The sequence below is a fragment of the Pocillopora damicornis genome, chromosome 7 (assembly GCF_964200805.1).
Source record: "Pocillopora damicornis chromosome 7, jaPocDami1.2, whole genome shotgun sequence".
Classification (NCBI taxonomy): Eukaryota; Metazoa; Cnidaria; class Anthozoa; order Scleractinia; family Pocilloporidae; genus Pocillopora; species Pocillopora damicornis.
The window spans coordinates 7,558,859-7,575,792 of NC_142676.1; the positions used below are offsets into that span (position 1 = coordinate 7,558,859).

At 39.5% G+C, this 16,934-nt stretch overlaps 1 protein-coding gene across 1 annotated transcript in view; it reads left to right on the plus strand.

Annotated features, from left to right (window-relative positions):
* The window catches only part of LOC113664296 (polycystin family receptor for egg jelly), a 33,334-nt gene that overhangs the window by 7,994 nt on the left and 8,406 nt on the right, over positions 1–16,934 (plus strand). The window contains exons 10-30 of the mRNA XM_089212300.1: positions 229–813; positions 1,296–1,433; positions 2,120–2,287; positions 3,834–4,000; positions 4,984–5,129; positions 5,772–5,944; positions 6,466–6,585; positions 6,973–7,566; positions 8,160–8,300; positions 9,088–9,210; positions 9,355–9,480; positions 10,526–10,648; positions 10,826–11,407; positions 12,048–12,188; positions 12,593–12,718; positions 13,067–13,195; positions 13,299–13,424; positions 13,976–14,104; positions 14,671–14,781; positions 14,923–15,700; positions 16,067–16,637. Coding sequence (XP_089068426.1) covers positions 229–813; positions 1,296–1,433; positions 2,120–2,287; positions 3,834–4,000; positions 4,984–5,129; positions 5,772–5,944; positions 6,466–6,585; positions 6,973–7,566; positions 8,160–8,300; positions 9,088–9,210; positions 9,355–9,480; positions 10,526–10,648; positions 10,826–11,407; positions 12,048–12,188; positions 12,593–12,718; positions 13,067–13,195; positions 13,299–13,424; positions 13,976–14,104; positions 14,671–14,781; positions 14,923–15,700; positions 16,067–16,637 — 5,297 coding nt within the window. The remainder of the gene's footprint in view (positions 1–228; positions 814–1,295; positions 1,434–2,119; positions 2,288–3,833; positions 4,001–4,983; positions 5,130–5,771; positions 5,945–6,465; positions 6,586–6,972; positions 7,567–8,159; positions 8,301–9,087; positions 9,211–9,354; positions 9,481–10,525; positions 10,649–10,825; positions 11,408–12,047; positions 12,189–12,592; positions 12,719–13,066; positions 13,196–13,298; positions 13,425–13,975; positions 14,105–14,670; positions 14,782–14,922; positions 15,701–16,066; positions 16,638–16,934) is intronic.

Consider the following 16,934-nt stretch of genomic DNA (forward strand, 5'->3'; position numbering starts at 1 on the left):
GCAGACTATATTCTATATAAATTCTATATATTTCGTTATGAAAAAAGATAAAAAACAAATCGGAACCGCTAGATCGCTATGCAATGGCGTGAGATACATGTTGATTTTTGTGTAAGCTTTCAGTGCCATTAAATTCAATTTAAAATATTTTACCCATGCAAAGTACAATTCTGGCAGCTCTTTCAATCTCTCCTTTCAAATGCTTTGAAATGTTTGTTTGTACTCCAGGGCCAGGCGGCTCCTCATGTTCCGTCGAAGCGGATGTGGCCTTTGTGCTGCATAGTGTCAGTCCTGGAGAAGTATTTGCTCAACTTAAGATGTTCTTGAAGCTGGCAGCGGCTAAATTCACTATATCACTGGGAAATCGTTTGGGTGTCTCTCTCTATGGAAACACTGTTTCACATCAAGTCTCTTTGGACGTCTCGAAAGATAATAAACGTTTTATAAGTGCCGTGGATTCCCTTAAACCATTGGTCGGAGGGAATCGTCTGGACCTCGCTATACACGATACATTTAACAGTCACTTTAACCACTTTAACACTATATCCGCCAATGCTAAAGTGATGGTGTTAGTTGTCAGCGATAACGTGAACCGTCCAACCATTCATTGTCCTTCGTATATTCAACCTTATGAGTTAGCGAAACGAATGCATCAAGCAGACGTCAGAGTTATGGTGGCTGCTGTGGCTGTAAACATAAGCGAGGACTATAAAGAATTCGTCGAGAGTGACAACGAGATTTGGTATTTTGATGATTACGAAGAGCTTGTTTCTACAGCTGGAGATTTCGCGATTGCTGTCTGCCAAACTGCTGGTAAACTATAGCAGTAAATCATTTTTTTTACTCTTTTCCATAGACTAATGTGGATGAAAAAAAATCTCTACTAAAGAAAACTTATTTTTAATAAGACTCGGCCAGTGTTTTCTGTTGGAAAATTCGTCAGCTTCCAGTTTGAAGGCCATGAATCGCATGTCATGCTTAATATAAACGAAATGCGTATTGAATATGCATAACACTTTATCATTTCTTTTCGCTAAGCTTATATTACTTTAATTCACGAAGCGCGTTTTACCTCTTTTAGCACCACCATTTTTTAATTCTTTGTCATTCGTGACTGTGCGCCGAATTGTCTTCAAATTTGTTCATATTATCCAGTCCCTGAACTTTTCCTTCCGCGCTTGAGAGTTGAACCCCTTTATAGCGCGCGGACGGGAGATTGTAAGGACTGCAAAATTGTTTTTCTAACCATTCGATTTTTTAAATTTGATCTCGTTTTTGGGTTACTTTGAATTCAGTTCGTTCTGTTAGTCCACCATATTGTTCAGCGAAAGGTGATTATTGTCAAGAAAACGGGGAGTGTCAGGAGTCAGGAGGTGTCTACGATTGCAAAAAGTGTAAACCGGGCTACAAGTTAAATGGAGACCGCTGTGATGGTGAGAATAGGACCTTTATTTAAATAGAAAATGGAACCTAATAAAACTGGACAGTCGCATGCTCTTACCCAACAATGACTGGCCAATTATCAACGACAGTGCCACTTTTGTATTTCCCTTCATAGCGCATATTGTCTAGTGATCATACCAAAATTGTGAGATCGATTGATTTATCCATTTCTGACCACTGATGATCCGTAAAGGTGATGAAGTAGGGGAAAGAGTGGTGTGGGGGAAAAAGCGGTAGGGTAGGGTAGGGTAGGGTGGACTTCAATTTCCTCCCCCCCCCCCTCCGACGGAAATTTTTTACGTATTTAACGGGGGTATAGCTCGCTCTTGTTTCGTTAAACAGATTATCGCAAGCTTGGCAAAAGACTCAGTCTTGCGATCGTTTTGACAGGACCGCTCTTAGCGAAATAATGCGTTTTGAGACTTTTTTCGGAACGACAGCCAACTTAAGCTCTTTGTGTCACGTTTCTGCAGATAGTGAAGAGCAGTTGCCTTTTATCAGTGATATACTTCAAATGATCATTTTGTTAGTTTTGCCATTTTAGAACTTTTAACCTTTGGTCTTAAAGCAATCGTCTCTCTACTGACCTGAGACGGACTCTCCAAACGTTACCATCTAGAATAAGTTAAGTTGTGGAGGAGGCGACCAACAACCTGCTTGCCTTTCTGTCTCTCAGATGTCAACGAATGCGACACCCCTTCAATAAGGAATACGTGCAATAGCAACAATGGCGATTGTATAAACACAGTTGGGTCTTACATTTGCACTTGTAAGACTGGCTTCAGAAGAGAGGGTTCCTCTTGTACAATCTTCTCCAGTCCACAGTCTTCTTCTGTACCTTCGGGTAAGTTGGAAGGCGAGAGAGATTAAGTCAGCGTAAGGTGCTTATTACCGTTTAAACACCAATCGCTATAGCCTAAGGTGCATACGTTTAGGGTAGTTTTCAATTTTTGTCGAAACTAAACAAGGGTTTTTTGGGATTTGCAGGTAATTTAGTGTTAACAACTGGGTTGAAAACGAAAATTAGCCACCGTAAGGGGTAAAAAACCTTACATTTCGAGCGTTAGCCCTTCGTCTAATCGCTCTGACGAGGGGCTAACGCTCGAAACGTCAGCTTTTTTACCCCTTACGGTGGCTAATTTTCGTTTTCAACCCAGTTGTTAACACTAAATTACCTGCTATACTCTCCCACCGACGCAGCACCACAGTTTCTTTAGAAACTTACCCCTTTATTTTTTGGGATTTGCTCAACTCCGCTCTGTCATTGGTCCAGAGGATGAGCGCCATCTTCTCAACCAATCAGATGCAAAACTTTAACCAATCGTGATTTAGTCTCTCACGTTTTTCCGTGTTTCATGCAGTCTGCCTGTTTCAATTTTGAGTTCTCATTGGCTAGCGATGATACAGATCTTTACTACGATTGGCTTTTGTGAGCGTTTCGTCAGGTTTTTTCCTGACAGTTTATCGATACTCATTTCTACTCCTACTGGAAGAGGCACGGTGAATACATGCGTAATTATTCATAGAAGTGATTTCTGTACTTTTCTTTTCCAGTTGCAGATATTTCAGATATTAACCAATCTGTAGCTTTGTCATCAAACTTTTTGTAATGAGTAAAGGTGATTCCTCAGGAAAAAAAAAATTTCGAACAATTTTTTTAAACTTTCCTTAAATGTTCCCTACCAATGTCTGTTTCGAAATACACGATGAAAAGGATAGTTCACCGTGCGTTTAAGAATTATGATGGGCCAAACGTACCCCATTTATGCCTGTACTGGCGCGTCATTTCATCACTTCGCGGTGCATTTTGCAGTTGTTAGAAGCACTAGATTCTGAAGTTGCACAACAAACTTGATAGATAGAAAGTCTAGAGAGTATGGAATAATTGATTTATACTTCGTGGAAAAAGTACGCAGTTTTAAACGACATTGACTGAAAACTTTCCTTGAGTCGTTGATCGTGGCTTCGTGCACACTCTTAGCTATATTTCTTTTTCCTTCAATGATTAATTTTTCAAATTTCTCCAATTTAAATGGAATAATTTGTTAACAAAAATTATTCAACAAAAAATATAGTTTATCGTGCTTCTTCTTCGTTTATCGTGCTTCTTCATCGGATTGAAAAACAATAGGTGTTTTCGGAATGCACGCGTGCTCATACCCCTGATTGCGTGATTTTCATGCGAAATACAGGATGCGCGGTGCAAAACTGAGGAGCCACCCTAAAGGAGAACCTCGCATTAATTAAGACTAGTTATTGGGTTGTACATCAAGCAACCTCAGACAGTATTTGTATCCAAAATTCTTCTACAGCTTTTCATAACCAAGGTTTATCTGTCATGCTCACTATGACATACGAGTAAAACGTTATGTTTCATCCACTAATTGTAGGTGTTCTGCGAGAAGTTTACACTTCAATCATTGGTGATACTGTGGAAGAACTTTATCGTCATGACAAGTTTCCCAACAAACCTGACATTTCCGAAGTTTTATCGGAATTCGACGCCACCTTTAATGATACCAAAGGCTACGGTCAGCGGCTTTCCGCTTTTTATCAGGTAAGAAATGGAAGCCTGATTTACTTCACGTTGCAAATAGTACCAGGATTGGCTCAAAATTTGATCCAACGTATCATTTGACATTTTCAAACCCAGCATAATAATACTGCCAGTCTTCTGTCTGTCCGCCCTCTCGCAAAATGAGCAAAATATTGTAGGTTCTATCTATAATTTGGTAGCGCAAGTGTATGATATAAAGTATCATTTGACATTTGCAAACCCAGCTTAATACTACTGCCAGTCTCCTGTCTGTCTACCCTCTCGCAATATGAGCAAAGAGTTGTAAGTTCTGCCCATAATGTACTGATGCAATCATATGATATAACGTATCATTTGACATTTGCAAACCCAACTAATTTCGATAGAGACATTGGCGGTCAGTCCTAGGCTTCCGGTTATCTGAATGTCTGCCTTTCTGTAGTTAAAATGAGCATCTAGGTTCTACCCAAAATATGACTGTTCAAGCATATGATGTAACGTGTTATTTGACGCTTTGCAAACCAAACCAGTTGCACAGAAGACATTTGCTGTCACTTCAAGTTTTCTGTCTGCAAAATCTCCAAATCTTGCGGATGATTCAGAAAGATGAGAACGCTAAACGTAATGCGATAACACAACTCTAGTTAAAGCCATTAAAACATTTTGTTATCACTCTCATTTTTAATCTTTCGTTTGAAGTCCACCATCAAGCCGGCTTGAAATCATTCCATAGACGCGAGTAGTGTTATGTATTATGACTGTAAAAATTAGGTTTTAGAAATTCCTAAGATGCTTTGTCACGCTGACATGCATACACGAACTTTCTATTGTCTTACCATGGTACTTTGTGGAACATTCTGTAAGGTTATGTATTTATGATGCAATACTACCTAAATAGCTGTGTTTCGAATTATACCGTAACACTAAACAAATGATAGAAACTTTGCCCTCCAACTCCACTGGACCATAGACAGCTATGAATTTTCCTTCATGTTTGCTTTCAGCCTCCAGAAACAGGATCTTATGTCTTTACATTGTCGTGTGAAAGTTCGTGCGAATTATGGCTCAGTGGCGATGACACAGAGGCGAACTTGACCAGGGTGGTAAAACTGGAACCTTCGGAATCAACGGAGTATCAACAGTGGAAAAAGTATTATTTTCATTAAGATCTTTCTTTACTTTCTAAGACTCATAAGGGACTACTAATTTTTATAGCTGGGGGAGAGGAATTTTCTCTTGAGAAAATTGAGTTCCTCTTAGCTGCCAATGAGGGGGATCAAAATAATGTTACAAAAGCTTATAGGGGGATTAGGTAAAATTTGTCCTAACATAACCGAAATTCTCCAGTACCCCCTCCCCCCTGGTGATAAATAGCGACTGGTCTCTAATATGTGTATTATACTATGCTGGTTACCCGTAGATTTGCAAATAGTTTATATATAGTTTATATTTAGCCTTATATACAACTGCAAAACTGTCAGCAAAAAAGATCAATTGGAGTGAGAAAAATCCTCTTTTTTTCTTTATTTATTTTATGATTCAATGAATCAATTAATATATCGCACTGCGTAAGTTATATTACTTTTGAGAAGCGTGAAAAGAGGTAGAGGAGGCGAAGAAGGGGTTGACAAATTTAGATGAAAGGTTTTAAAGCAAAATGAACGCCATATTTTCCGTAATGGAATCGTTTTACTTTGCCAGCATGTTCATGAAAAATAAGCTCCTGTACTGTATGTTCTTAGCGCCTCCACCAGCTGTTGATCTGTTCTAAACCGATTTAAATCTGTTTTAGATATCCTGCCAAACAAAATTCTGGAACTTTCCAATTGTCTGGAGGTTCTTCATATTTAATAAGAGCACAAATGAAGGCTGGTGCTGGAGTTGGGTCCGGTCACATATCCGTAAGTGTGCAAAAACCTTCTGGAGGCAATCAGAGTCATCTGTTATCCAAGCACGCGCTTGTCTGTGAGTAGACATCATGCTTTTAATTACCTTGGTCATCATCATGTAGATGGACTCTCCTTCTTCCCCGGGAATGTATCATGGTGAGGACCATTTCAGGGGCACGGGGAAGCTTTCCACTAGGGTGGTACTTCAAAAACTTATGCCTTGTTGTCTGAATGTTTCTTTTACAGATTTTACGGAATGAGAAGAAGTCTTGATCCATAGCTTCATATCCTCCGCCCCAATCCCCCTACAAAACAAAAAAGGAACACGGTTAAGGTCAAGCTATATTGATCAACAAAGCGTGGTCAATATCAGATTTGTTTATGAAGGGGTCCTCTTCCTGGAAGTTTACCTCGACTTAGTTTATTCTAACAAGTTTTCTGGCTTGTGTTGAGGGATGATCATCTGGGCCACTGTCAACGTACTCTCAGTTGCTTGTGTTCCCTGATTGTTTTGAGCAATGTCGAAAGTTCAAACCATGTTTGTTGAGTTCTTAATTACACAAGGCTATATGATCGCTATGCTACTTTCCTTTTCAGACAAAGACCTATGTGCTGTTGGACTAGCGTGCCAGTCGAATTCAGAGTGCTTAAACCAACGGGGATCTTCTACTTGTATCTGCGTTCCTGGGTTTCAAGAAGATAACTCTTCATGTCATGGTAAGAACATGTATACGCTACTAAATTTGACCAGTCTCTTTTAGAACTTATTGTGTCGGTTTTATAACCAGATCAGTAAGTTGAACTTTCAAAGATATAAAAGTTCAATAATTGGAACAAAATACAGAGGGTCCAATGATGGTATCCTTAGACCCTATAAATGATACCCAAGCGAAGATTTTCATGACTCAGCAATTGACAGAATCTTTACTGAGAAAAATATGTGCCAACATACTCATTTGAAAGTCAGACCTTTCAATCCGAAAAAAACTAAATCAAAGTTATTAAGGATTCTTTTCTGCCATCGTTTTCCTTGTTTGCATCTATTTATTGTTTTGTTATCTATTTGTTGTCACCACTATTTTGAAACTGCTTTTCTTTCCACAGCTCCCCAGCAATGCCCGGTGGTCATAGATTTAGTGTTCCTTTTGGACGCTTCATCAAATGTGTTATCACTAGAAAACTTTGAGAGACAAAAACTATTTATACAACAGATCATCAGTAGATTTAATGTCACAAATTCAAGTCGTGTTAGTATCATTCCATACAGCGATATACCACACGAGGCAAAAATTTTATCAACACGGAATAAATCAGTTGGAGATTTTGCCGAAGACGTTCGTGATCTTCAGTTACTCATGGGAGGCTGCAGTCGTCATGATTTGGCTCTGGACATGTCGCACAGCTATTTAATGAATTCTGGAGGGCCTAGCAGTGGCCAGAAAGTCGTGGTACTGATGACCACAGCTAAACAGCCGCAGCATCCTCAGTTGACACCTGGGTATCAACGGATCCAAACCACTACCGCGCGACTTAAGGATGCCGGGGTGCTTACTTTCGCTATCGGATTTGGAGACGGTGTTCAAGAGGGTGATCTCAAGAGCTACGCAACGGAGCAATCAATGATCTTTTTTTTTGAAGGCTTTGATAACGTCACAGAGAACGCCATGGTTGTTTACAAGAGCCTATGCAAAGCCTCTGGTGAGAAAGTCCTTATCTTTTGTCATAGAATCACAAAGACTGATCTATCTGGCTTTTTCACACTTCTTATTAGCTCCAATGATGTTTTTGAAGGCAAACTATATATGGTAGAGCTCGTTGGTAAAGTATCAGAGCACGGAATCCGAAGGTCTGAGGTTCGATTCCTCATGGGGAACTTGGGAGTTTTTCTTTGTCCCACGTTCGTGGCAAGACGAAAAGCATCTTTCTCTATATGAATTAAAGTTTCATTTGTCAAAGATATATATATATATATATATATATATATATATATGCAGTTATATATATATATTTTACGTTCTATATCATCGCTCGCACCGATCGCTTGCTATGACAAATCGATGTAGCTCTATTCACCTTATTGTGATCAATCTACACATTGTTTCATTTTTCCTTTCGACCTGTGAAGTTCTCATAGCAATCTTACGCTTTCGTATACTCCTAAATTGTGATCTTAATACTACTTGCTCAAATCTTACCCATTTTGCCAAATCAAATATTTACTTTTCTGGTGAGAACGTTTAGCATGGGCGACAAGTCACCACACCACTGACTTGCAAAAATTTTCTTTTCAGCCAAAGCCCTTGTCGTGAACATCTGCCCTTTGTATGCCGAGGTGACGCAATGCCAGGATCACGCTAGCTGTATCAATTCGACAAACACCTATCAGTGTGTCTGTGACCTGGGATATATACCCAATGGAAACCTCTGCTTTGGTGATTATACAGTTTGCTTTTTGTAGTGACGTAATCCTTGAATGTAGCTTCCCATTTTGGGCTTCAACTTTACAAGATAAAGACACTTACGAAAAATAATGTTCTGTTCTTTGTTCAGTCAGATCTAATCTTTTCGGAAAAAATTTTAAAAGGACATGCTATGTATCTGCAACTGTCTTTGTATATCACAGTTGTGCCAACTTTGTTGTTCGTGAAGAGTGAAGTTGAGTGTAGGGCGGTGGAGTAACTTGTGGCAACAAGAGGCGAATACTTCCAGGGCCATATTAATACCAGTCTTAGATTTGAAGATTTTCTGCTCTGCACTTACTTGATTGAGACGCTCATTTCTCCATTTCCATTTGGTTGTCTTATTTACAAGGATGGAAATACAATTTTTATCTTTACTATTGTTTTTGTCGAGCCAGTAGCTCTCAGTTTTTCTCAAAGACATGCTTTTCTTAAAGTATCTCTCGAGTCGTTCTATACGGACACGATGATATCTTGATTTTGGCAATTTTAGAGGCATAATTTCGTTACCGAGCCATTTTTCAGTATTTTTTCTTTCGTACGAGTTTCAAACTTATGAGTCCACTTGTTTAAATTGACTAATTTGATTCGACGCACTGTTTCTGATCACACAGCTGGGATTCTTTAAAGATTGCTCAATGCAAAGCATTTAATAGATATAATTTGTCTTTTAAGTCTTCATGGAGATCACAAAATTTCTGCCAAAACTTTCCTTCCATAGAGAGAGTTAAAGGAAGATCATTAATTTTAAATTTTGCAGACTTAGATGAATGTTCCAATGAGTCCCATGAATGCGTCAAAATTGCGACTTGTATGAACACGGAGGGGAGCTATTGGTGTAAATGCCCAGCTGGTTACGTCACAAACGGAACAAACTGCGATGGTTTGTTATTATTCTAATTTACTTGCTTTCCGTTCTTATTGCACGCGCAATATGCGCCGTACATGCGTACTGTTTTTACCAACAATAAGCAACTTTTATAGGTACTCTCGTTTGTCTTTTCCTTTTTGTTTTCATCAAACATAGATGTTGATGAGTGCTCGTCGAATACTCACAAATGCCACAGAAGTGCAAATTGTATAAATACAGTTGGGTCGTACAACTGCTCCTGTAAGCCTGGTTTTACTGGAAATGGCCGACAAGATTGCAACGGTAAATATACTTACTATTGGTCAAGGCAATGCCACTTTTTAACAGTTTACGTTAAAAGAAGAGATCTATCAATGCAAACCCAATCATTGCAATGACCTTTGAATAATATAAACAATATATCCGAGTGTAAGCAGCTTTATTACATGGCATGGTTGTCCTTGGGTAAATCCGAGCGTTTTGATTGGTTTTTACTCTGTCCGGTTCTTTTTTTTTTTGTTAGGGGCCCTTTCTAAGGAAACGGTCTAAAGCAGTGTATTTTCGGTCGCGAAGCGGGAAAATTTAAAGTTTTGTCCAAGCGCCATGTAATAAACAACTTACTAAACTCGCTTGCTCGCGCCGTACTAGGGAATATTGGCTCTCGATCGTTTTTAACAGAACGAGCGCAGTGAGGTCCGTACTGCCACGATCTCGAGCCAATATTCCCCCCATCTTTAGCACGTGATCACAGAGCGATAGAGCCCTTACGTATGCGTGTGCCGTCACGTTGGCATTGTCGAGTAGCCGCGTGAACGTCAACGGACGAGTTTTGCCGTTCAGTGAAAACGTTAGGTATGTTCGTTAAGGAAAGGCGAAAGAGGGAACCGCCCTAATATGATATTTGACCTATATCTATCAACAAGAACTGAACGAAATCCGCAAGTAACTAAACACGCAAAGGTTCACAATTGCCGAAAACAACACAGTTTCCAAGATCTTTTCGTAATTATAAACCTTTGGCGTGAACGCCAACGGCAGCCCGATGGCCTCGACCCAGTACTTTTACGTCGTTATTGCCGTCGCTGTTGTCATGCCGTAAGGTCTCTAATATCACGTTACACATAAAACTTAAGGAAGTTATACTGGTGTAAGTAACGAAAGCCTGTGCCTAACTTGCAGTCAACAGAAACGAGCGAGCGATGAAAGGAACGAGTGGAAATGTCAGGGTCATCCATTTCCATGGCAACCATTACCGCTAATTGTCGTTCGCCCGCTACTTCACACGTCTCAGCAGACTGAGTGCCTAGAACAAACTAGGGGATAACTTTTCCGTAATATTCTCTCATAGATATCGACGAGTGCGAATTTCTACCAGATGCCTGCCACAAGGACGCGTACTGTAAAAACCAGAATGGCTATCACGATTGTGCATGTGTTCCTGGATACTCTGGTAACGGCACCAGCTGCACTGGTAGGTTTTAAAATGAGCCTCATATACAGTTAGCATGTTTGCTTCTTGTTTATTATAACACTCTGCTCTTATTCCACTCTTATATCCTCTACCTTCCGGTTTTATATCCTTTTTTTTCTAGCCGGAGGCTTAAACCGCAGATGATATTATGACGACATTGTTTTCCTTTTATCACAGCTCCAGAAAAATGCTTAGTTCCAGTGGACATCATCTTTGCAATAGACGCCTCAGGCAGCGTTGGAAGAGATAACTACGAAAAGCAAAAGGACTTCATGAAGATTTTGGCTAGTCGATATGACTTAGAAAATAGTAGTCGAGTTGCAGCAATTGTATTCAGCAATCACGCCTCTAACGTGATCCAGTTAGGAGAGATGAAAACTGCAATGTCCTTTGCCACCGCTGTGGACAAGATACCATATTTTCAGGCATTTACACGTATTGACCTTGCACTCCGTAAGGCCTATGATGAGTATTTCTCGACAAGTTCGAACGAAACACAGAGACTGGTCATTTTGTTAACTGATGGGAAACAAACTAGAAATGACTTTATGACACCGGCATATGTTCCAATTTTGGATACTGTGCAGCTCCTCCGCTCTAAGTCTGCTCGTATTTTTGCCGTTGGAATCGGTCCCTCGGTAGATTTGACGGAAATGAGGATGGTGACTGAACAACAAGACGATATTTTCCTTGCAACTGAATTCAATGATCTGGTTTCGAAGGCGGATACAATAGCAAAGACAACGTGTGCCGTCGTTCGTAAGTTTATTTCGAAGCTTTTCGTGCAAAAGTTTTTGTTTTGCTATGTCTGTCGAGGGTGTTCAATACATTTTATGCGAGCGATACGTAAATACATTGACGTTCAGTAAAAAATAAATATTTAATATCTTTAAATCTTTCGGTCGGTCGGTCGTTTGGTCGTGGAGTCCGTCAGGCACTCAGTGAGTTAGTCAGTGTGTCAGTCACGAAGTCCCTCTGTTCCTAACTTCCTCAGCTGTCTGTCAGTCCGTCGATCATAGTGAGTTGGTCAGACAGGCAATTACACCGGTTGATCGGTACATCTATCAATTAATTTATGGAATATATTTATACAATGGTCTCTTTAACCAGTTTGTGCGTCCGAGCTTCAAAATTTTGTTAAAAACTTTCCTGAGCTGAGTAACTTTTAAAATCCTCGATCATGTAAAAAAAGTTAACCAATATTGACAATGTTGAAGCAGACAAATCTTCGAGAAGTGCCGGTGTCCATGTACGTGTAAAAATACGGAAAAAAGTGAAAGATACAGCAGCTGCTCCAAAGTAGACTCTTAGAGCTAACAATTTGTCAGAAAGATGAGTCACCACGAAATATCCACTTTCAGGGTCAGTTAATTGATCATAGTTCTTTTTTATCTACCAGTCCAGGAACGAGGGGTAACCGTGTGTAGCGCTGATGTCGACATTACAAGTTGTCATTATGGAGCACACTGCGTCAATACAAGTAATAACTTTACCTGCCTCTGCAAAAATGGTTTTGTTGGGAGAGGTCTTCAATGCGATGGTAAGTCACCAGCAAAAGCACGATTAGATCTCGAGTATATTATAGTAGAAGGCTTCAACATTAGATAAATCACATGGCGATAAGAGTTAGAGCATTGAAGTGGAGGGGACTTAGTCAGCAGGACTGCTGTTTATCTCTCCTAGTCCCCTTCCTATCGGTCATGGCCACAGGCGCGGGGGATCTTTTATAGGCCTGCACGACTTACTGCTATTTTAAAATCCTCAGCAAGACGTCTTTAGCGACATTCAACGAACGCAGCGCAAAGAGATGAAAAGATAAATTCGTGCGACTCCAAAATACCTTATTTGTTAAATGTAAACAAAGTTATGACTAACTTTTTCTTTTTTCTACAATCATTATCACAATCCAGTACGAGACAACATATATCCTCGTTCCATTCTTAGATATAGATGAATGCGCCGATGGTTCACATGACTGCCCTGGCTCTGCTTCCTGTGTAAACACTGCTGGCTCATATTACTGCTTATGCAAACAAAAAGGATACAGTTATAATGGTAGCATGTGCATTGGTACGTCGTGCATGTCTCGCTATTGATTAGTAAATCTAAAAACACATACTGGCACTCAGTTTCGTTAACCTGATGGTTATTTAGTCCCAGTTCCCTTTACTCATTTTCTATAGATCTAATTTATATATATATTGTTGATTAATTTGTTTATGTTAAACCACCGTCAAAGACATTGGAAGCAATTAGCAGCTGCGTCCACCTTCCTGGAACTAGCGCCCTCTTGGATCACAAAATTTAATAGGCGCAGCGCCAATTTTAACATCTTAAGGTCACCCACTATTTATTAGTAGTCTCTTTTAGGTAACATGCAAATGAAAATCCCTTCCTTTCTTCTTTTGCCACCCACAGATATTGATGAGTGTGCCAAAGATTGGGATGACTGTAACGATACACTTACGACATGCTTCAACCTTCCCGGATCGTACAATTGCACCTGTCCCGAGAAGAATTTTGCTTGGAATGGACAAATCTGTGTTGGTAATGAATATCTAAAAGACAGGCATTTGATTATAATGACATCAAGAAAGAGGTCAGTAAAAGTGAGAGAAATAATCATTGTTCTTAAACGCTATTTTCACAGATATAGACGAATGCGCAGAAGCTTTACATGACTGCATTGCTCCTGCTAAGTGCGTCAACACAGCGGGATCCTATAACTGCTCATGCGACCATCCAGGCTCTGTTCAAAATGGAAGCTCGTGCGTAGGTAAATACAAGATCTTGCAGACAGTATACGCGAAACTCTTTACAAACTACCGAGCACTCATATAAGTTTCGGTTAAGTGTGGAGAACAAAATTTTACCTGGTTTTACTTCACATATTAAAGTCAAACGTCAAGGATTCTAGATCTGGCCGAGAAATTCTTTTCTCTTTGCTTCCGAGGAAGGGCCATCCTACAAAAACCTCGTAAACGTCGATGTATTCTGTTCTGGACTGGCGTCTTATCTACTGATGAGTCGAAACAATGGGGACATTTAAGATCTAGCATATTTTGCTGTTAGGGTGGTTATTACTCCCTATAGATTAAACTGAATAGTGGTTAAAGATAAGCTAAATAAATCCTTTTAAAAATTTCTGACCACATTACATGGCACAAACATAATGTATCATTTAGGGGAAGACTCTTATTACCCTATTAAACTAAGGAAAATTCGCATCATTTTTTCGTGCAAAAAAATTCATCGAAGTTACCATTGATCTGATAAATCAGACGTGATGAGGAAGTTCTGAGGAATAGCTTTCTTTTATGGCCATAGATATTGATGAATGTGCTCAGGAATTGGACGTTTGTGATGACGTGACAACAAAATGTGTGAACACGCCAGGATCCTATAAGTGCCTTTGCCATCAGGAAAACTATGCTTGGGATGGAAAAAGCTGCGTTGGTAATTAATTTCTTTTTAAAATTTGAAGTTATAATTTTAACTCAGTCTGACATTGGAGCATTTCCTCGACAGAGGAAAATTCTCTCCCTGCATGTTCTAATCACATGATCATGTCAATCATAAAAATGGTCGCGTTTCTTTATAAATAAAATGAAATTGCGATGAAAGGAATCTTTATTTTGACACCAATGAATGTAAATAGTGAGATTTTACAATTATTTCGATACCAACGGCCCGGTGACACTTGGAAGTATAAGGGCTAGATTTTTTCAATGAAAGAATTAAACGCCAAAGAAAATTATTACAGTTTCTCGGGTGGACATGCGATTTATGCGCACATTGATTTCTTTTGCATAAAAGCTTGGCTCAACAATCCTGTTTTAATATACACGTGCAAGTGTTGTTCCTTCGCTGGTGCATTAAGTTTTTTCCGCCACAAGTCTTTTACGTCGTAAAAATTACCCACATACCTCGTCTACGAAAAAGCATTTGGTTAGTTGTTTACTAAATGTCGTGTAACGAATCTCATGTAAAATGTTGATATAACGCTTCTTTTTACGTAAAAGACAAAGACGAGTGCGAGGATCCCACCAGTTGCTCTGCCAATTCCAGTTGTACAAACTTAGATGGGTCTTACGAGTGTACTTGCTCAGCCACAGAGTCTCATCTCTGTTATGGTAGGTGAAAATTTTGTAAGAATGGAAGTAGAGGTCAAACCGGAAGTCACTTTATCGAAGAAATATTTATTTAGACCATAGTTACTCAAGTTCTGTCCCATTCAAATGTTAAAATAAGTAAAGGTTTCTTTTCTTTTTAAGGGACTTTATTGTGTGGTACTCCGCATGTAAGAATTTATAATGTGGGCCGCACTGCTGACCAACCTACAGAATTTCAGCTCAGCTCGCACTACACGTTTAAAGCAAATGTTGAAATACGATGTGCTAAGATATGGACACAAAACATGTCTTGGATAATAGCAAATACGTCAATGAACGATTTGGAAGCCCTTGCCAATGGGACTATAGCGTCATCAGGATTCAACGACTGGACCCCTTCCAAGCAACATGAAGGATTCGCAAATGTGGTTCATACTTTGATCTTCTATTTCACGGTGGTCCAACAAGAGGATAATGTGACAAAAACTGCATATGATCGGGGTTTTATTCTCATACGCCTACCACCGCTGGTAGCAATAATCTCAGGTGAAACTGAAATAACAAAAGGAGATACGCAGATGATCGTTCTTAATGGAAGCGAATCCTTCGATCCCCATGTTGGGCCAGGGCATCAGGAATTGCTTATGTTTCATTGGCTATGTAGAAGAGCGGGTGAAGAATTCCCATCTGAGCACCCGCTTGAAATTAAAGTCGTCTCCAGACCTTTGAACCCCCCTAAGCCATCACGTGGAGGCTGTTTTGGAACAGGTGTTGGTAGATTGGACTCCAACGAACCATTATTTGTGCTGAACGCCTCAGTATTAGAAAGTTCAAATGCAACCTACGTCTTCAAACTTATCGTTACAAAAGACGTGAGATCCGCAAGTGATGAGAAGCTAGTTGAAGTCGTCAAGGGAAACCCTCCTGAAGTTTCATTAAAGTCAGTATGTTATCATTGTATCATAATCATTTAGTTGGTTGAATTTAGAAGCAAATTTTAACGTTCACGTTTCTAGAGTACGAAACATCGACCTTCATTTTAAACGGTAAGTTCAATTTTAAGCACACAAGTTTGGCAAAGGCTCTTAACTTGATCGTCAAAGGTAGAAATTTACAACGTTTTTATTCTAGCTCCTTTGCTTTCACTGTCAATGAAGATATTTTGATTTGAAGGAGTTTCTGACGTACCATCAGGGCCTTGAGTGCTTGCGAAAAAAGATTGACTGCAGAATTTTTTAAACAAGGAATGTAAAAATAGAGTGTATACCTTTAGCTATGTTAAAGCTTACAATCATTCCGTCAACAGTTTTGTTTTAAATGACCGTTTAAATGTCATCTCAACTGCTCCGCTGACCATATCAGCCGATTACGTGGGTTATCAATGCAATGATGATGTAGAGTATCAATGGATTCTTTACCAGGAGGACAAAAACGCGGGATGGTTGGAAGTCTTTAATCAACCAGAAAGAACAAAAGTATTTACAATCGATCCAAATATTCTTCAAGACAATACAAAATATCGACTCGAAATGACTGTGATACTTAGGAACGACACTCCTTCCAAAAGCGTACAGGTTTTCAAGACTGCGCTCCTTCCAAAAGAAGGATCTTGCGTTGTTACACCCGACACTGGTGAAGCAGTGTATACCCTATTTGAACTGCTATGCTTCGGATGGTTTGCAACTAACGAAACGTTCACATACGAAATTCAAATCTCCGGGGAAGGCTCCATATACTATAGCTATTATCACGGCCCTTCAGCCAAACAAATGTTAGTATTACCTCAAGGGAATGCTTCTCATGGATATTGGTCGAACGTCAAAGTCTTCGTATTAAGAAGCAACGGGGCAACCACTGAGTTGGATGTTCCTGTTAGGGTAAGAGATTTGAAGCTATTCTGCTGTATTTGTCACCGTTTAGTTGCAGTTTAAATATCTAAATTTAAATTTATAAAGATTCTTTTATGATCTTTAGGTGTGATAAGTATGGGAGAAAAGGGAAGGGTGGAAGGAACTGGGTTGTGAGTGATCGCTAAAGAGATTAGAGGAACCATAACCTTATGACACGTTTATTTGTTTACGTCATTACGTTAACTCTCAGAAGTTAAAACGTGTGACTTCTCATTATAATATCTATACATTATTCAGCGAACCAGCGATGGGAATACTAAAACG